At 40.7% G+C, this 21,828-nt stretch overlaps 1 protein-coding gene and 1 pseudogene across 8 annotated transcripts in view; one reads left to right on the top strand and one right to left on the bottom strand.

Moving 5' to 3' along the window:
- The window catches only part of ERCC6L2 (ERCC excision repair 6 like 2), a 257,095-nt gene that overhangs the window by 63,845 nt on the left and 171,422 nt on the right, over window positions 1-21,828 (bottom strand). For 5 of the 8 annotated variants that reach the window (XM_033928177.1, XM_033928167.1, XM_033928187.1 and 2 more), the window contains 3 exons: window positions 19,442-19,541; window positions 13,951-14,103; window positions 8,785-8,865 (listed from right to left, as the gene is read on the bottom strand). In XM_033928177.1, the coding sequence (XP_033784068.1) occupies window positions 8,785-8,865; window positions 13,951-14,103; window positions 19,442-19,541 (334 nt within the window). Of the gene's footprint in view, window positions 1-8,784; window positions 8,866-13,944; window positions 14,104-18,328; window positions 18,413-19,441; window positions 19,542-21,828 lie in introns of those variants that run through there. The other 3 variants (XM_033928216.1, XR_004537579.1, XM_033928222.1) reach the window with 3 other exon arrangements.
- On the top strand, window positions 2,883-3,516 carry LOC117352108 (annotated as a pseudogene).

Below are 21,828 nucleotides of genomic sequence, written 5' to 3'. Positions count from 1 at the left end.
ATGATATTTCAATCTGAATCCACGATTATTTTGGCCCAGAGGCCAGGGCAGAGATTGTGAAGGCTATGCAATTTTCCAAAAGGGTATTTGTGGGTTCCTAACTTCCCAATGGCAGCTGGAGGGCCCAACTGAATGCAGTAATTCAACTGTGATATAAACTGCATTCTCGACACATATACCGGTATATTTTTCTTTCACTGTCTAGGAAGACTTATGAAGTAATGGTCAAAAAAATACAACCTGGTTTGTTTGTTTTTTCTGAGCTCTATGATAGACATTCACATTGGTACCACTGGATGATATCACCCAGTTGTGTAGCTTATTTATCCTGTTTGTTGACAGATTAAAACAAATTAATGACTGATGAGGTAACCGAGGGCTAAGAAAATGGCTGTCAATCATAAGGCCTCTCTCTTCATCTTCCTCTTTCATCTGTTATGCTCGTGACCTATGACTGAGTATGACTTCTAAACACTCAGTTGGAGGTCTGTACAAAATAAATTAAAGAGATCTTGGAAAACCGAAAACTAGGACACACCCAGAATTTCTCTGTTCCTGGTTAAATCAGCATTAACTGTGATCTTTTTTTTCTTTTTTCTTTGTAGAGTGGGAGTTGTTAATTATTGAGACAGAACCACTTCACTAAAGAACATTCCTAGCAGTTTTACTTCTTTATATCAGAAAGCGCTGCCCATTCATAAGCAATGTTGATTTATAGAGAATGTCTAAATTACAATTGCTTTACTACCCTTACTTGGAAACGTGACCCACTTAAGTTTAGATTAAATGTATCCCTTAGCCAATGGAGAATAATAAAATGCTGTTCATATGGACTTGGCAAATAAGAAAATTACAAAAGATTTAACCATAAACATGATTTTGCAAAAGCAATGTTAAGTGATCACTAAACATTAGCAAACAATCATCTTTGGTTAAATGCAGTCTATGGTTGCTAGGGAATAGCTTGCCTTTACTCAAGTGACATTTGTTATGCTATTAAAATTTACAGCATACAATATTTAATTTTGGAGCATCTTCTAGCCCTTTCCAAGTCAAATGACATTTCAAACTAAACAACTCTGCAGGCTAAAGCACTACATAACTGGATTATTTATTAGGTAAACATATAGCAAGGGAAGACAAGAGTCAAGGATTATTAACCCAGAGCCAGAAGGCCTTGAGCATGCTCAGATGCTCAAGGCCCCACAGCAGCCCAGCATAGGTCAGTGGCAAGCAGGATCTTTCGGCACTGGCACGCACATGTCCTGTGGGTTGGTGCTGCATGCCGGTGTCCGCTCAAGGTAAGGGTTTGGGGATGGGCCGCGCTTGGGTGTGTGTGTGTGTGTGTGTGTGTGTGTGGAAGCGTGGCTGGGGGGGGGGTCTTTTTGGGATGTGGAATGAAATATCCGAGTTTCCTTACTTTCTATAGGGAAACTCGCTTTGATATACGAGAACTTTGGTTTATGAGCATGCTTCTGGAACGAATTATGCTCGCAAACCAAGGTTCCACTGCACAGTGGCGTACCAAGGGGGAGGCGGTCTGCCCCGGATGCAAGCCCTGAGGGGGTGCTCCCGGCCTTGAAGCCATTGGCATCCGGACCCCCCCCCCCAGCGTCCGGTTCTCTCCCCTGGCGTCTGGATTCCCCCCCGCACCATTTACGGTAGAGAAGCAGCTTGCAGCAAGATCGCGATGCCAGCGATCTTTGCGCTGCTTCACCGCTGTTTCCTCCGCCATGGTCCCGCCCCTACTCTGACCTATTGACCTCGACCACAGACTACAAAACCTTCAAAAAAGAAATAAAAACCCTTCTATTCAAAAACCACATAAAACCGAACTAACACAATCAGAACTGTCCCAAGCATCACCTGCAATTGTCCCAAGCATCACCTGCAACTACTCGATATGTACTTTTGATGTCATGACAATTCAGACATAATTTATGTTATGTTATGTTTGGAATAATGGTTACATATATGAGGTTCAATAAAAGAAAATTTTTACTGCCTGTTTCTATTCTGACCATTTATTCCGTTTCATGGTTATTACAAAAAATATTTTTTTACATGGGGGTGTCAAAAAATGATGGGCCCTGGGTGCCACATACCCTAGGTACGCCACTGCCACTGCAACTTCAAAATGAAATAGATCAAATGCCAAAACAAGATCTACTGATAATTAGGGGGGATTTCAATGCAAAAGTAGGAAGTATACTTGAAGTGGTTATAAAGCATGGCATAGGAGAAAGAAATTAAGCTGGTGAAAACTTAGTAGTTTTGCAAAATGAACCAACCAATAATCATGAATTCACATTTCCAACACCACAAATGTTGCAAGTACACGTGGACCTCTCCAAATGGCATGTATGTAAATCAAATTGACTACATCTGCATAAGACACAGATGGAAATCTGTAATTTTGACTGCAAGGACTAAACCAAAGGCTGATTGTGGAAGCGACCATGAGCTTTTGACATGCAAGATCAAAGTAAAGCATTGCAAGAAGATCATTAGAGATTTTCCAAAATATGACATTGAAAATATTCCATCAGACTATTGGATAATACTAGACAACAAATTTGCCTCTTGATACAGGAGATAGCCCAAAGACATCAAAATCGGAGATACAGGAGATAGCCCAAAGACATCAAAATCGTAATTACTGATGAAGCTAAAAAAACACTCCAGAAGATATGGAAAGCCTAGAAATCACCTTAGATCTCAGAAGAAACCAGAAAAGTAGCAGAACAAAGAAGACAAGCAAAACTTTCTGGTGATAGAGAAAAACAGAGTGTTTCAACGTCAAGTTCAGCAAGACAAAGAACGATATCTAAAGGATATTTGTCAGAAAATTGAATTGGAGCTTTTCTGGCGAGCGCGCGAAGATGGTGGACCTGAAGGTTCTTGTCATTGATGGCCGCGGTCACCTCCTTGGTCGTCTTGCAGCCATTGTGGCTAAACAGGTTCTCCTTGGCCACAAAGTAGTGATTGTGAGATGCGAGGGCATCAATATCTCTGGCAACTTTTACCAGAACAAATTGAAGTACCTTGCTTTCCTGCGCAAGAGAATGAATACCAACCCATCCCGTGGGCCCTACCATTTCCGAACCCCCAGCCGCATTTTCTGGAGGACAGTCAGAGGCATGCTGCCGCATAAGACGAAGCGTGGCCAGGCTGCCCTGGAGATGCTCAAAGTCTCTGATGGCATTGCTCCCCCTTATGACAAGAGGAAACGCATGGTGGTACCAGCTGCCCTGAAAATTGTACGTCTCAAACCAACACGCAAGTTTGCTTACCTCGGTCGGCTTCCCCATGAAGTCGGATAGAAGTACCAAGCTGTGACAACTACCCTGGAAGCAAAGCGGAAAGAGAAGGCCAAACTCCACTATGAGAAGAAGAAAATTATGAAATCGAAAAAAATAGCCGAGAAGAACGTGAAGAGCGAAATCGCCAAATACACAGATGTCCTGAAGCAATATGGAATTCTTGTCTGAGTTTTAAAAATAACCAAAACAAAACTCCCACAATAAACTTTGCAAAAAACCTGAAAAAAAGAAAAAGAAAATTGAATTGGAATATAGACACAAGCCAGTAAAAAACAATCAAAGAAATAACACAACAATCCTACTGTAAATCAATTAGACATGAAAAAACTGCACACCATTCAAACTGTAGGAACAAAGAGGAAAAAACCTCAAAACCCTATGTATGGGTGGCCACTGGCATAAAAAACCTCTTTTGACAATTTAAGGGTGGCTTAATGCAATGCAAAATTCAACTTTAAATGATCATAATTCAAAATTTAAAGTGCTTATCAGTTGGGAGGTTCAATCACATCGACATTGGCCAGCATTTCGCATTTCCAGCTGCATCTGGGTGTCTAAAGATAAATGGTCCTCCCTGTTTCAATACATCAAAAACGATGTTACATCAAAAACGATGTCTGCTCTCCTCAGAAAGAAAATTGAATTGGTACATGTAAACGGAAAAACAAGATTAGCGTAGAAGGAGGTTAAGAGATTGTGGCAAAAATTCCAGCCTCAATTGGGGATGATTAAAGACACCAATAGAATGCTATTGAATGATCCAGAAAGCATTAAAAAGAGATGGAAAGAATATACAGAAAATCTACAGAAAAAATGCAATAAGGACAACATTGGGGAAATTGAACAGGAAAGTAACAAACTGGGTAACACAATAATAATGGGTGATTTCTACTACCATGATATTGACAGGGTAAATGTAACATCAAGGCATGCTAGGGAGATAGGGAGCAGCTGGTTCAGGAACCGACAAGAGGCGAAGCAATTCTAGACCTAGTTCTTAGTGGAGTGCATGAATTGGTGTGGAAGGTAATGATGCTGGGGCTAGGGCCGCTTGGTAACAGTGATCTTAACATGATCAGATTTGATGTAATACCTGGAATAAGTTCATACAGGAAATCCAATACAATAGCATTTAACTTTAAAAAAGGAGACTTTGATAACATGAGGAGAATGGTCAAAACAAAACTTAGAGGACAGCTGAAAAACTCAAAAATTTACATCTAGTGCGAATGTTATTCAAAAATACCATCCTGGAAGCTCAGACTAGATATATTCCATGTATTAAAAAAGGAGGAAGGAAGACCAAATGGCAGCCGGCGTGATTAATGAGTGAGATGAAAGAAGCTATTAGAGCCAAAAGAGAAGACTTCAGAAAGTGGAAGGGTCCGACTGAAAATACAGTACTCCCCCGATATTCGCAGGGGTTCCATTCTAGGAACCCCCACAAATGTCGAAAAACCACGAATACCTTTGACACGCAGCTCCTGATTGGTGAGGCCCAACTATAATAAAGGAAGAGGCACTCGGAGCATACCGCGAGTGATTTCCTTCACTCGCCGGTGCTCCGGCTGCCCTCTCCTGCCTCTCCAGCTGCCCTCTCCTGCATCTCCTTCAAGGTCGGAAAATACCGTGATTGACTGGGACTGCGAACCGCCGACCGCGAATTCGCGGGGGAGCATTGTAATTGTAAACAGCACAACGAATGGCAAGTCAAATGCAAGACGCTAATAAGGAAGGCAAAAAGAAACCTTGAAAAGAAGATTGCACTGAAAGCAAAAACACTTAGTAAAATCTTTTTTAGGTGCATTAAAAGCATGAAGCCAGGAAGATAATCAGTTGGACCGCTAGATGACTGAGGAATAAAAGGGGCTCTCAAAGAAGACAAGACCATAGCTTCAGTCTTCCCCATGGAAGATGTGGGGGAGATACCGGTGCTAGAAATGATATTCAATTCTGATGAACCAGAGAAACTCAAATAAATTTAACAGTAGTAAATCACCCAGAGTGCTGACAGAATTGATAAATGAAATTGTAGAGCTGTTAGTCATTTGTAATTTTTCTTTAAAATCCAGTACCAAGAAGACTGGAGGGTGGCCAATGTGAAACTGATTTTTAAAAAGGGTTCTAGGGGTGATGTGGAAAATTATAGACAGGTGAGTCTGATGTCGGGGTGCCAGACAAAACAGTAGAGACTATTGTAAAAAACAAAATGACAGAACAAATACATAAGTGTGGATTAATGAGAGAAAGCCAACACGGTTTTGTCAAGGGAAATCTTGCCTCACCAATCTATGCATTTCTTTGAAGAAGTGAATGAACATGTGGATAAAGGTGAGTCGGATGATATTGCGTATTTGAATTTTCAAAAGGCATTTGACAAAGTACCTCATACTAAACTAAACTAAACCTTAAGTTTATATACCGCATCATCTCCACGGATGCGGAGCTCGGCACGGTTTACAAGAACTTAAAATATAGGAAGAGAAGGAAAAAAAGGTTTACATGAACTTATATATAGAAAAGAAGAGTAAGGGGGGGATAGAATTAAATTTTAGTGAAAAGCCAGGTTTTCAGTTGCTTGCGGAATAATTGGAGGGAGCCCAGGTTCCGCAGTGGGGTAGTAAGGTCATTCCAAAGACCTGTGATTCTGAAGAGAAGGGATTTTCCCAGTTTGCCTGCATAGCGAATACCGTGTAGAGAGGGGAAGGATAGTTTATACCTTTGGGCGGATCTGGTAGAGTCAGGACTCGAGGAGTTATAAGATAGTGGGATTAAGGGAGGAAGGATGCCGTGAATGATCTTAAAAGCCAGGCAGGAGCACTTGAAATGGATTCTGGAAATCACTGGTAGCCAGTGAAGTTTGGCTAGGAGTGGGGAGACATGGTCAGACTTGCGTTTTGCAAAGATCAACTTGGCTGCAGTATTCTGGATTAGCTGGAGTCTTTGAAGACTTTTTTTTTTATAGGCTTAAGTAGATGGCATTGCAGTAGTCTAGTTTGGAGAGGATGATGGATTGGACAAGGACGCGAAATGTTGTTGGCCTCATGAAAGGCATCTTAGAAAATTAGAAAGTCACGAGATAGGAGGTAATGCCCTATTATGGATTAAGAACTGGATAAAAGACAGAAAACAGAGTAGGTTTAAAAGGTCAATATTCTTATAGTAACATAGCAAAAGATGGAAGATAGACCTGTGTGGTCCATCCAGTCTGCCCAACAGTTACATTCATTCTCAAAGCAACAAACCGGTAATTATTCATTTTACTTGCTAAGTTTCAGTATAAGATGGTTTTCTTCCCCCCCCTCCCCTGAGATAAGTAAGACCTGTATTCAGATGATTTGAATGTGGTATAAAATACTTATAATTGCTCTTGATCCTTTTTGCCTTAAATGGGATAGAGACCACAGAAGTCTGTCTGGCATCGGCTACACCAACTCACACTGCCCCAACTGCTGGAGTCGCCATTACAGCTAACTCCAGTCCCCCCCCCCAATCAGTCTTGCCATATATGGGACACAGCCCGCAGAAGTCCCATCTGGCATCATCTTCCTTCACTGCTGCTGGGCTTCTATTTAAGCACTACTCCTCTGCATCATAAATAAAAATATAGTTTTTGATCTATCAAGTTTTGTGCCAATACTATCCTCTTTCTATTTAGGGATCCTTTGTGTTTATCCCACACATTTTTAAACTCTGTCACCATTTTTGCCTCCACCACATCTTCTACCACATACACACCTCTTCTACCAACCTCTACATCAGTGGTTTTCAACCCTGTCCTGGGGGACCCCCCAGACAGTTGGGTTTTTAAGATATCCCTAATGAATATGCATAAGACATAGTTGCATGCCTGTCTCCTCCATTATATGCAAATCTCTCATGTATATTCATTAGGAATATCCTGAAAACCCAACTGGTTGGAGGTCCCCTAGAATAGGGTTGAGAATCACTGCTGTACATGAAGAAATATTTCCTGATGTTACTCCTAAGTCTACCACCCTACAACCTCATATTATGTCTAGTTTTACTGCTTCTCCATCTGAAAAAGATTTGTTTGTAGATCAATACCCTTAAAGTATTTAAACGTCTGTATCATATCTCCTCTATCCCTTCTTTCTTCCAGGGTATATATATTCAGGTATTCAAGCCTATTCTCATACATCTCTTAGTGCAATCCCAATATCATTTTTTCCGCTTTTCTCTGGACCTCTTCAAGTCTTCTTACATCCTTAGTAAGGTACGACCTCCAGAACTGAACCAAATATTCCAAGTAGGGCCTCACCAACAACTTTTACAGGGGTATCAACACTTCTCTTTTACTGCAGGCAATTCCTCTCTCTAGTCAGCCCAGCATCCTTTTGTCACATTGTTTTACAGTCTTGAGATCCTCAGACACTATCATGCCAAACAATGTTCCCTCTAAGGTGCACAGCTGAGTGGTCATGCATCTCTTTTTGCCTCCCTACACAGCAGTTTTGGACTGCTGTGCATCTGAGTAGCACTTCCCCACCTCCTTCCCGCTGCCATCCCAACCACTGCTGCTGCTTCTTGAAACGAGAAGCAGCAGTGGCAAAACAGCCAGCCTTACTCTCCTGTGGTCCCAGACCAATAGCATCTGTATGCTCAGTGGCCGGCTGTGCCCCGAAACTGGAAGAGGACATCGAATGACCATCAGTTGTGCATACTGACGCTGCAAGTGGGGCCCCATGGGAGAGTGAAGTAGGCTGTTTTGTCACTGTTGCTGTTCTTTTAGAGAAGAAGCAGTTGTCAGAATGACAGCGGGCAAGAGGGAGATGGGGAAGTGCTCAATGGAAGTGGGAAAGAGAAGGGAGGCTGATGCTGGATGGGGAGTGGGGAGGAGAGAGGGGCAAAAAATGGATGAAAGCAGGAATGAGAGGGGGAAGATGCTCAATATAAGTGGAGGAGTAGCTTAATGGTTAGTGCAGTGGGCTGAGAACCTGCAGAACTGAGTTCAATTCCCATTGCAACTGTGTGTGATCCTGGACAAGTCACTTAACCCTCCACTGCCCCAGGTACAGAACTCAGATTGTAAGTCCACTTGGGACAGAAAAAAGTACCTGCACTTAATATATGTAAACTGCTTTGACTGTAACCACAGAAAAGCAATATATCAAGTATTTAGTAAATATGCCCAGTGACAACAATGGGATCTGCAGTCATTTAAATTTATGATAGAATAATTCTGACAAAAATTTACATGACTGCGTTAAAATGCAATAATGCATGTTAACATGTTGAAGCTTGCTAGTAAATCTAACCCCATTATTCGGAGACAGCCCATCCCAACCAAATAACCAGCTGACTTCTGAACCAGTATGGATTTGGTGTGCAATTTTCATTAAGAAACTTCCTGCAGAAAGAACGTTTTAAGATAAGTTTATAAGCTGGTATTTGCATGCCATATCTCCGAAGGTTACTTAAAATTCACCAATGTACTCACCATTTCCAGCTTCTGCTCCGGAGATCTTTGTTTTAACTGTGTAGTGGCTGTCATTATCCCTGCTTCCACTTGGCCCTCTCGCTGAAGAAAAATAGTTAGATATTTTGATAACTGAAAAAGTCAAATGATAACAAGGAAATAAATGCAAGTAGTATTTACAGTTCCTAACTTTAATGTTATCTCAGCAATCTGGACATGCTCCTTAGGTTGCCTACATTAATCTAGAAGGAAAAGTCTTCCTCTCTTATTCCTCTCCTATATCCTACTCTTACATCCCCAAACTCAGGTCAAGCACACTCAGTATAGTCCCTGAAAGCATCTCAAAGGTGCTTGTTGGTAGGACTATCACTTTCAGCACCTATAAGGTGGAAAGAGGAAGCCAGAGTGATTGTGAGAGTAGAATATGGACTTGGGCCAACTCACAGAAGTTAGCACCTCACTCACTATGATAAGATGCAAAGATGTTTTATATTGAATACAATTTTCTACGTGAAAAGTCTGTTATAATATTTCACAACTGCATATGTGTGTAAAAAGTGGGCAGACAAAGAGTGCACCTATGAGTATTATTATATGATCAGCATGTAAGTATTCCCAGGGACATAGTCTGGGCAGAGCAGAGGTAGCACTGCAATGAACACGTGTATTTTACAAAATGAGAACATAAGGGGCTCCTTTTACAAAGGTGCGTTAGGGCCTTAACGCGCGGAATAGCATGCGCTAGACCTTAACGCCAGCATTGAGCTGGCGTTATTCTAGAAGCGTACCGCACGGTTTAGCGCGTGGTAATTTTGTGTGTGCGCTAAAAACGCTAGCGCACTTTAGTAAAAGGAGCCCATAGTAAGTGAAATGACAGCAGATAGAGACCTGTCCTGAATGGTGCACAAAGTCTGCCCAACATTCAGACTCCTTAAACATTCATGTTTAGATTGTCTTTTCTTTAATATTTCTGGGCAATAGACTTTATAAGACCATCTCCCATGTGGTCTAGCAATTAGGATTCCTGGTTTTCACCCAGGCGGGTTCGACTCCCGGTATGGGAACTACTAATTTTGGGGTGCCTGAGGTTGTGGGTTCAAATCCCACACTGCTCCTTGTGATCCTGGGCAAGTCACTTAATCCATTACCCCAGGTATATTAGATAGTGTGAGCCCACCAGGACAGATAGGGAAAAATGCTTGAGTACCTGAATGAACACTTAGCTTATAAGTGGTATATAAATACTTAAAATAAATAAATAAATAAGTCTGCCCGGTATCATCATTAGATTTTCACTACAGGAGTTGCCATTGAAGCTCACTCCAGACTATCCTAACCATCCTGTCCATCAAAGCCCTCCCCAGTCTATCCTAAACCAAATCACCATATACAGGACACAGACCATGCAAGACTGCCCAGTACTGACCTTAGTTTGTTTTATACCATTCATTTTCTAATTAGAGATCCTCTGTGTACATCCCACGCTTTTTTCCATCTCCACCACCTCCCTCAGAAGGACATTCCAGGCATCCACCACCCTCTCCGTGAAAAAGAATTTCCTAACATTAATCCTAAGTCTGCCACATTGCAACCTCAATTCATGCCCTCTAGTTTTACCATTTTCCTTTCTCTGGAAGACCAACACAGCCCATCAAGTCTACATAAAAAAGTATAATTACACATTTATACCTTTTTAGAGGACATATAAATTTGTATGTGGGCATTTGTATACCAATGAAGCTGGATTTGGAAACCTATTTGTATAACGGTGCCTTTACTGCCTTTAAAAATTAAAGGGCAAATTCTACAAGAAGCGCCCAAAAGTTAGGCGCCTATATAGGCACTGTTCAGCGCGATTCAAGTAAAATTGGGTGCTGTTTAGTGAATCACGCTGAGCGGCACCGATTTTGGAGGCGCCCATTAAATAGACCAGCTCTAGGCACAACTAAAATTAAGGCGCCCTGCGATCGCTTAAGCATGCTTAAGAGCAGTGATTCTGTATGAAGGCGCCTAACATGAAGCCACGCCCCATCCATGCCTAACATGCATAGCGCCTATTTTTTTGAAGGCCGCCTAAATTTTTGTAAGCGGGTTGTTACAAATGCGCTCAACCTTCGGCATCTATCGGACACATGTTTTGGACTTGTCCACTCGTGTCTTCCTTCTGGATCCAGCTGGTGTCCTCTGTGGCACATCTTTGGAATTGCTCCTGGCGTCTACATCCAAGTTTTCTCTTCACCTTGCAGATACGTTTTCATCCTCCCCGACCGGGATGTTCAGCTTTTCTTCGGAGGACTGTGCTGCTGGGCCGGAAGTGTATCCTGCTACAGTGGCTCTCCTCTCAGCCTCCTACCATTTCCCAGTGGAGGGCATTGATGTTGCAACAAATGTTGCTGGAACGCAGAGACATTGTTGAAATGACTTCTAAAGCGGGACGGTTGTTCCGCCAATGTTGGCAGTCCTTTAGTTTTACTTTTACTTATTATGTTCAGCGTCAAATTTGGGATACCTAATGTTGCTCCCTTGTTCCTTACTTTCTGTTCTTACTACTTTGCTCCTGTACTCAGATTTAGTTGCCGCTGCTGCTGCCTGGGTTGGGTGGATGGTTGGGGTGTGGGAGGTTGGGGGGAGGGGGGATTGGAGTTGGTTTATGATTGAAAATCCAATTCTTGTTGTATTGTTTATTGCTGTTTGATGTGTTTTGCCTTTAATAAAAATGATTTAACCATAAGCGCATTGGTACAGAATCCTATTGTGCCTTAAGAATCTTATTATAAAAGTATCCATCTGTAATCAGGCAAATACCTACTCTCTCTGAAAGCAACTAGCCTTGAACTACTGAGGAAGGTGTGATCTAAATCCAAATCCCTAAATTTGCTTCCCGGAAAGCATAACCCATCAGCCCTCCATCAGTAAGTAAATCTATAGCATCAGCAACTCTGGCAGTACCAAATCATGTTCTTTGTTTTCACATATTTCACTATTCTACCAAGTATGTACATTTTACAGCATATGCTTTTGAACTCCTCTCTATTGCAGTCAGTAAATGTTACCACTCAGGAAAGTGAGATTTATCTCTCAAGTTAGAACTAAGGCATCAAGCATGTTCTGACATGACTATTCCTGATCTAGGTCTCCCATCCCTGCTATTTCAGTCCATTCCAGAGTAAAATACTAACTGAGGGGAAATTTCATCGATAATGAAAAAAAAAAAAAATCTTTAAAGTATTAAATAGAGGTTTCCAAACTCAATCCAAAAGTAACCCAAGAAATAAGTTCACTAAAAAAAGGTTTTCTAAAGTTATGAGGATGACTAATGATATCAGTTGCTGCTTTTTGTTATATATTTTAGATAAGGTTACTCTAAAATGAAAAAATGAAGATCATGTGACAACTTTGCTTCAGGAACAGAAATGATTTACTAGTTTAGAGACGGATTACAATTAAGATCTTGGTTTTAATCAATCCGACCCTCTACACTAGGGTTCCTCGGTATTTACAATCAGCCCTCATTTCCTATTGATTAACTTAAACTCTTTGCTCTTCTTGGACTAACCATTAATTATTCCTTCTTATTCTAGACCACAGGTGTCAAACACAAGGCCCGTGGGCTGAATCTGGCCCACCTGGCTGTTTTATGCGGCCCGTGGTGCGATGCGGCGTTTTCATTGCCGCACCTGGGTGTTTTATCTTCTGGCTGGCTCCCTCCTCCTCATTTCTGCAGTGTGCTCAAAGCTGCAGGAAGTGGCTCCTTGCGCATCCGGTGCCTCATCCGGAAGTATTCCCTCTGACGTTGCGACGTCAGAGAGAAGACTTCCAGTTCAGGCGCAGGACGCGCTTAGGAGCCGCCGCCCGCAGCTATGAGCACACTGCGGAAATGAGGAGGAGGGAGCCAGCCAGAAGATAAAACACCCAGGTGCGGCAATGAAAACGCCCCTCTCCCCTTCCCTTTTTCCCCAGGTTTGAACACGTGGAACATCAATGGCTACTAGGATTTCACGACTCATAGCCTAATCCTGATTAAAGAGCTGAGAAAGCATGTGTGTAGTGGTGATGGAAGACAGATTCTAATGAAGTACAAAAAGATTATGGCAAGCCTGCGCCTGTATAGTTTAATTTTGTGGTTAACCATTTTATGTTATTAATAAGATTATATTGTGTGTATATATGAAAAATGAATGGAAAAAAAGGTGTTACAATTAGAACTATTATGGGGGTGGGGGCTGGGGCGGAGATTGGGCGGGGTCTGGCCCACGACTTATCCTGTGTTTTAGATTTCGGCCCCTTAATGTGACACCCCTGGACTAGACTATGGCTCTATAGTTCAAGCTGGCCAGCCTTTACTGTTGGCACCTACACTGCTGAATTGAGGCAGGAGATTTCATATCAGAGGGTCAAAAAGGATCTAATGACTTGTCTATTTAGACAGTCATTTGATGTAGTGATTTAGGGGTCCTTTTACTAAGGTGCGCTAGTGCGTCTTAGCGCGCACTAAATGCTAATGCATCCATTATATCCTATGGGCGCGTTACCATTTATCATGCGCTAATATTCAGTGTGTGCTAATATGCACTAACACGCCTTAGTAAAAGGACCCCTTAATGTGGCTTCTGAGCAGCTTCAGATTCTAGAATCACTGGGAATAAACTTACTAAAGGTTCCTTTTACTAAGGTGCGCTAATGGTTTACGCTAACGCCTCCACAGAGCTTGCGTTAGTATTTTTCATTTAGTGCGTGGTTAGCGCGCGCTAATCTCTATTGCGCGCTAAAAATGCTAGTGCACCTTAGTAAAAGGAGCCCTAAGTGTGTCACTGGTTAATTTACAATGTCTATTTCTTTTAAACTGTTGTGTAATTCTATTTCCTTTTCCTTGTGTACTGCTCCTGACTCAGTGTTTACATTTAGTTATGTTTGTAGTTTTCATTTTTTGTATGCTTATAACGTTTGTTTGAATATTGATCCTGTTATTATAAGATTGTAAACCACTCTGATATCTTTAATTGAAAGGTAACAAATCCATGGAAATAAAGAAATCTATCAGAGAATATTGTTAGGAAAAAGGGCATATGCTTTTCCTCTTTTCACTAATATACTCAGCCTATTAGTTTCTCTTTCAACACTTACTAATACTTCAGGAAACAGAATCTACAAAATTGTTGCTTAAAGAGTAGGCACAAAAGTTCACACCTCCAGGATCTCTCTTGTGAGGCAGGTCCCTTCGGTCTTCAGTCTGAAAAGGTTACGGACCCCAAAGAGTTCTCCTTGATGTTCTTTTGATCCTTGCACAGCCGCAAAATATCGCTTGGCATTCTCACTTCCAACCACTGCACAGTGCAGTTGCTAAAACAAACACAAAAAGAGCCAGAAGTTTCAGAAGCGTCTGCTCCAGCAAAGTGTCAGAATTTTCTGGCATCCACACTATATACACAGCTTTAGTCAAAGCAGGCAAAATGTCCTTGGGGAGGATATTTGCTATAATTTCCCTAACAGACATTGCCCTTGTGGTGTAATATTTTATGGCTTGATTTTTCTGGGTGGGTTGTGGGGTGAGATTTAAACAAAAATAAAACTAAATAAGAATAATAGTACCACTATCATAGGTTTAGGCACATATTTGGATTGACCTTCTTGGAATGAGAATGGTTGTTAAACACAAAGGCTAATCAAGCACATCATTTCAGGGTATTTCCTGATAAGCTAAAGTTACAGTACCATCTATAAAGGTGAAAACCAATTAAAATTTCTAGTTAGTCATTCAACAATCAAGTGTCATAGGAATCTCTTCTGCTGATCCCACAAATAGTTTTGATTTGTTTTTTCATCTAAGTGCTGGCCAGTAGAAACATTCAACTTTCTAAGAGAGAATGCTTAAGATTTAGGAGTCAAAATGAAAATGTCATGAAAAGCATTGGTGCAATTAATTGAGCAATGCTTCTATAAGAAATGGCTAGATGTTGTAAAAAGAAAATCTTATTATTTTACTGCTAGACCAAAAGAACCAAAATACAATCAGTTTGGAGGAAGGATCTCTTATTTCTGCCTGCCATTAACTGGTAAATTTATTCATACCTATTGACTGTCTAAGCAAGAGCTTAAGGTGATCTGCATTCCATGTGATAAACAATGATAAATTAGATACTATTCATAAAAACATATCTAAGATATACTACAAATAAAAATACAAATAGCAATGAATGAAACATAAATAAAATTTATGATGAATAAGTAACAATAAAGAAAAGACATAAATAAAAGATAAGTCAGAGAATGACTCTTCTCCAAAACATAATGCCAACAATTTTTCAATCTGATATCATGGGGGTAATACTAGTAAACACTAGGAAAAGTCAGAAATTGCCACGTTGGGACCCCAAACCCTTCATAAAGTTAAGTTATTATTTTATAACTTACCGAGTTTCAGTGATGTTATCTTAATACTATTCATGAAGAAAAGAAAGCCATGACATATTGAAGCATTGAAAAATTGTGATACATTCTTTATTTATCTGTATTTTAGCTTGAAGTGTGATCTTTATTGAAACAGTTACAATGATTGGAAAGTGAACTCTGTTCCATTCTTGGGAGGGTATATCCCTTCCTTGTAGAGTTTCATGCCTCTGAGTTACCTGAAAAAATCTTGATCACACCATAGATAGGTTACTATTGTAACAGCAAAGTCAGTTCACATTTTTGAACAAATTTTCAATGACAATGCTACAATACAAGATATGGAAATTAGATTTGAGGGTACATCTAGCCAAATACTATACTTGATCTATTTACTTGACATATATCTTTCCTAAAAAATGTTGGAACATTACTGCACGCTGAGCTGTCCCTATCTGCATAAGCCTTGAACACTTTAAAATCATGTGTTTGAGGCTTGTGCAGATGAAAAGAGAGCTTGCAGGGATGGGGCAGAGAAAGGAACAGAATTTGCGGGGACGGGACGGAGATGGAGATGATAGTAGTAGTCCTCGTGGGATCTATCATTTCTATAGTGCTGAAAGGCATATGCAGCACTGTACATTTAACATTCAATAGATGGTCGCTGCTCTGAAGAGCTTACAATCTAATTTGGACAGATAAACATGACATCTCATGTCTGGCTTGGAATGCAGGGGTGTAGTTATCCATTTTATATTGAGGTTAAAATGAATTTTCAGTTACAATCTTACTTACGTGGCCAATGAACCTCTATAAAAACCTTTGGGTTTGATATTCAAAGCATTTTATGATCCTAACTTTGAGAGTTGTGCTCATAAATTGGCCTCTGAAAATATACCAGGGCTGAGTGCATAAATAGTTACTCAAAATTTCACTAAACTTTTAAATGTATGAGCATAAAAAGTAGGTGGCAACAGGGATAGATTTAAGGTAGGGAAAAGAAGTTAGGAGCTTAGCACTGATTTTTGGTACTAGGCTCAAATTAGCTTCATAAATCTAGGCAAATGAATGACAGGCCTAAATTTAAAAGCATAACTTTTATGCTCCTAAATTAAGAAATTTTCAGCTGAAAAAATTATGCTCCTAAATCTGGCTGAAAATAGGCCATAGATTTAGAAGGCTAATTTAGGAGTATACATTTAGGCCCTTCATCTTTTTTTTTTAGTTCAAGAAATTTTTATTTGAGTTTTGCAAAAAACTAAGAAACTCTACAACTTTAATTGATCAGGATTAAGAGGTGAATATGCAAAGCAATCTTGCTGGCTAAGTAAGGATTATGCAGGTGAGAGTAAAGCCTTTAAAAATTTATTGGCAGAGAGTGGTCTTGGGGACAGAGGGTCAGATGCACTAAAGTCAGAGATCGTCTAATGATTGTCACTAAACCCATTTTGACTGGTTTAGCGACGACCGCCTTTACCGAACTGATGCAGAAATGGCTCATCGCGTGGTTTTCTGCACGATCGCTCATTCTCCGATCTGACCATGCAAATAAGGTCATTAATATTGGAATAGCAACAAACAAAGAAACAAGTTAGGCAAGGGAGATCTCTTAAACAATCTGTGTGTGACCTTTATTAATAAAATGTCCCAACAAGGAGGATCCGAGTTTCGGCATCAAAAAATGCCTTCATTAGGGGACAGTAGAAATATGTAAAATATACATAAACATACTATCAAATGAAAGAACAAAAAAATACAATAATCAGCATTAAAAGATTGGAAAATTAAAAAATATATAAAACAAAGGGGTCCTTTTACTAAGGTGCGCTAGCTGATTTAGACGCATTAGCATTTAGCGCGTGCTAAATTGGCTAGCGTGCTTTAGTAAAAGAGGGGGGTATATGACAAAATGTAAATGTGACGATAAGGATTTCACATATAAGAAGAATGCATTTAAAAAAGCATCAACAGATGCACTAAAACCAGCATTGCAATTTATGACAGATTACGTGAAGAAACATAATAAAATTTATGCGTTGAAAAAGAGAAGAAAAACCATATATGTATGCAAACTGCAAAGAGTATAAAACATTGTGCATAGATGATGGTGGCAACGTATTGCATTGAAAGAAGTTTATACTCAAAGGATAAAAACACCAGTTTTGTGTACTTATACTACAAACCAAAAGAGGCATTATGACATTTTGATTATAAAACATTATGCTGTAATAATAATAACTTGATTTTTCTTGGGATGGAGGCCTCTCTCTCTTTGCTACTTCCCTGGGTGGCTCCACGTGTGGGTGTGGGTGTTCGTGTGTGTTTGGGTGTGTCGGTTGTTTGGGGGTATGCTTGTGGGATGTTTGTTGTATGATTGTTGCGGCTTGAGGCCGGGTGTTTGGGGCTCGTGTGTGTTTGCTTGGGGTTTTTTTTTTGTACATTAAAAAACAAAATGTCAATTGTGTTGGGCATCCAGCCACAAGGTTTTGGTACTATGAACTCTTTGATGTCATAGTTTTCAATTGTTGTTTCTCTTATTGTTATGTTTTCTATGCTCTCTTCACTCCTGGTTGAATGTTCCCTTTGCAATTGCTAATAAAGACATTTAAAAAAAAAAAAGTAAAACTTTGACAAAAATCAAGAGAAATGTGACCATCATAAGCAAAAAACAAAAGGACAAAAAAATATTGTACTTAAAAACACCAAAAGTGTTATACTTGAACCACCATAAAAGCAATGGAATTAAAAGCCTCAGCGAAAATAAGTCTAAATCATAGCCATCAGACCAGTAGAGACAGGAACATATACATGCAGATTAAAAACAAATGAAAGACCTAAGAATGCAGTTTAAATATGCAAGATGGTATAGATATAGCCCAGAGGAACAGTGATGCACAATGACACAGTGACACAAACAGAAATGACGTAAACTTATTTATAGTAAACAGTCAAGCAATGCATATAAACTCTCAAGAGAAAGAACTACCCTGCACAGTTTGAAGTGCTCCCCACACCAGAAGACAGCTGTTAAATGTGTTATGTGAAAGCTAGGCTAGCGAAGGGCTTGAAAATGTGCATACCTCAAATTGGCGATCAAAAATTCTAGAACAAAAAAAGTTTAGATAAAATGGAGAGGACAATGTAATGTATAAAAGAAGGTGGGGAATTAAAAACTTACGGCAGTCAGGGCTCAGTGGTGTTTGCAGTTCAGCAAACAATCCGGTAAAACCGAAAGGAAAACCGTGAGGGCGTCATGCCGTCTTAAATAAAAAAGAAACCAGTGTCACATGGCCCCCAAAACTCATTATTTTGAATTTGTCTACCCTTAGAAGATCATGGGCTAGATTTGGTGGGCTCCTTGAGTTCTTAGAACAGGGGTGCCCAAAAGGTTGATCGTGATAGACCTGTAGATCGCAAGACCTGTGGATCACGTTGCCTTTGCATTCTCCCTGCTTCTCTGACGCCACAAAAGCTAGACCCGCGCCAGGCCCACAAGCCTCCCCCGCTCCCCGACGTCAATTCTGACATCGAAGAGGAAGCTCCGGGCCAGCCAATCGCACTATGGCCCCCTTTTACTAAACTGGAATAGCGGTTTTTAGTGCAGGGAACCTATGAGCGTCGGGAGCAGTGCTAAAAACCGCTATCGTGGTTTAGTAAAAGGAGTGGGGGTATATTTGTCTATTTTTGTATAGTTGTTACTGAGGTGACATTGCATATTTTATTTGACCTCTTTGGAAAAAAAACCCCAAATATAAATTACAATTAACATTTTCTCTGTGTACAGTGTGCTTTGTGTTTTTTTAAATTTTATTGGTGGTAGATCATTTTGACTTGGTTATTTTAAAAGTAGCTTGCAAGCCAAAAAAGTGTGGGCACCCCTGACTTAGAACATAAGTTGCTATGTTCCTTTTAATAGTGTGATTGTGACTTTACTTTTTGGATTTTATGGAGTTCTTTTCCTACTTTTAAAAATGTTTTTAGTATGTATACTGCTTTGACCTACAGAAAAGCGGTAAAGTAAATTCATTATTTATTTATTTTACAGATTTCTACACCATTTAAAACTAAACTGTTTATATAATTTACATGCATAATTTTGTAAAAATATAATAAAACAGACACACAAGCAATCAAGAAATCACATCTACAAACTAATACCATAAACATAAAACATATCCGCATTCATCCTCTGTGGAATCACAATCTGATTTTCATTCACACCGTAAAAATTTCCAGAAATATGCGCATCAATCCAGACAACTTCATACTTCTGGACAGAGAATAAACTTACCTGTTTGTAAACTTGACGTAAATATATGATCTCCTCTATAGTTCCCAATGATATCAGTCTAAGTACCTTCACATCTCTGCTCTGGCCAATTCTATAGGCTCTAAAAATAGAACACTTCAAGTTCAATAGTTCTGACATGAAAGGCAATATGTCCAATTTAAAGATTAATACAGCGCTACTACATATAAAAGGCTAATAACTTGGGCCTGCTCAACACTTCAGTGATACTGGCAATTATATAAATTGGGGCCAAGATGAACATATGACATGCCAAAAGTCCACAGGACATGGCTCCCTCTGGAGCAGGTATATGTGCATTATGAGCTAGCTATTACAGAATACTAGCTCAAAGACATGTTGGTGCATCAGAATTTAGGCATGCCCACTTATGAGAGGTCAATAGCTGGTAAAAGTTGATAAATTGAAGTGTGCCATACAATGTATGGAAAAATTATGTTCTTACCTGATGATTTTCTTTCCTTTAGTCAAAGCAGATGAAACCAGAGACAAGTGAGTTATGACCATCCACTAGCAGGCAGAACACCAAAACTGAGCTCTGTCATATATACTGTAGAATGGTAGGCTCACTGGCTCACTGGTCAGCCAGTATTCCTCATTTCAAAGCAGCAGGATCAACATGAAAAGCCAGTCGGCAAATAACTCCCTCCTCACAGTTGCTGAATCCATATACAGGCTGCCCACAGAGCCAATCCCTATGGAGGAAAGGTGGAAAGGAACATAAAGGGTAGGTCCCTGGATTCATCTGCTGTGACTAAAGAAAAAAATAATCAGGTAAGAACATAATTTTTCCTTCCTTGTCATCAGCAGCAGATGAATCCAGAGACAAGTGGGATGTAGCATAGCAGTCCTCAGTAGGGCGGGATAGTGAACAGAACGTAGAGGAAAAAAAAAGGAGATACCAAGCCAAGTGGTCTGCCACCTCGAAGAAATTGAAGGAAGGGTCAAAGTAGAATCGCCATCTCCAAGAAACAACCCAAGGACCGCCCAACTGAAGGAGCCCTATACAGACAGAACCATCTGCCCTATCGAAGAAAAGACTAGACACGGTGCACTGGTCTTCCCAAGGAGTGAGAGCTGTTCTACTCTGTGAAAAAGAACTAAACTATGAGGACTGGTCCACCAAAGAGCAAGAGTTGCTCTACTCAATGCAAAGAATTAAACCACGAGGACAAGCCTGCCAAAGTTTGGTGTCCAACAAACTGAACCCCAGCCGCCAGAACACCCAGAGGAGACAAGGGAGTGCACTTTGTGATGGAAAGGATGAGTAGAGATCAAAACCTAGGTGGACATCAGAGAAGATACGCATGGCCTCCTAGGGATGGAGCTGTGCCAAGGATACACATTTGACAGCCAAAGAAAGCATCTTGCCCAACAGCCAGCTAAGAAAGCACACCTGAGAGAAGGCCAAAACCAGACAAGGGGATGTGCTCACTGCCAGGAAAGGATCTATGTAGAGCAGCCTGAAACAGGGCAGCACTCGACAGCCAGTGACCGAGCTGCGCTCTAAAGATTCAAGTGATAGATCAGCACAGGACCTATATCAATGAAGAAGCACATGGCAAACATCAGTGGCAAGACCTATAACAATGTAGCAGTGCACGGCAAACAGTCCGTTTTCATGGTGGCCAATCCAGGTCACTAGTACCTGGCCAAAACCCAAGAAGTAGCAATATTCCATGTTACCGATCCAGGGCAAAGCAGTGGCTTCCCCCAAATTACTGACTATGAAGGAACTTGAACCCTTAATCTTCTGATCTGAAGTCAGACACCTTATCAATTAGGCCACACAGCTAAGATACACATGCTCCACAACAAGTAATAGAGACATGCTCGACATCCAGAGATGGAGCCACAGTCTACCTCTAAACAGGCAGCTGGAGCCGCACTCTACCTCTGGAGATGGAACAGTGCAAATGGGCAGCGAGATCCGTGCTTGACATCCAGAGATGGAGCAGTGCCAACATAAGAATTGCCGCTGCTGGGTCAGATCGGGGGTCCATCGTGCCCAGCAGTCCGCACAAGCCCTCTGGTTAAAGACCAATGCCCTAACTGAGACTAGCCCTACCTGCGTACGTTCTGGTTCAAAAGGAACTTGTCTAACTTTGTCTTGAATCCCTGGAGGGTGTTTTCCCCTATGACAGACTCCGGCAGAGCGTTCCAGTTTTCTACCACTCTCTGGGTGAAGAAGAACTTCCTTATGTTCATAAGGAATCTATCCCCTTTCAATTTTAGAGGGTGCCTCTCGTTCTCCCTAACTTGGAGAGGGTGAACAACCTGCCCTTATCTACTAAGTCTATTCCCTTCAGTACCTTGAATGTTTCGATCATGTCCCCTCTCAATCTCCTCTGTTCGAGGGAGAAGAGGCC

This window comes from Geotrypetes seraphini, chromosome 1, assembly GCF_902459505.1.
Source record: "Geotrypetes seraphini chromosome 1, aGeoSer1.1, whole genome shotgun sequence".
NCBI lineage: Eukaryota > Metazoa > Chordata > Amphibia > Gymnophiona > Dermophiidae > Geotrypetes > Geotrypetes seraphini.
Note: the sequence above shows the minus strand (reverse complement) of the source record. Positions and strands in the feature narration are given on the sequence as shown.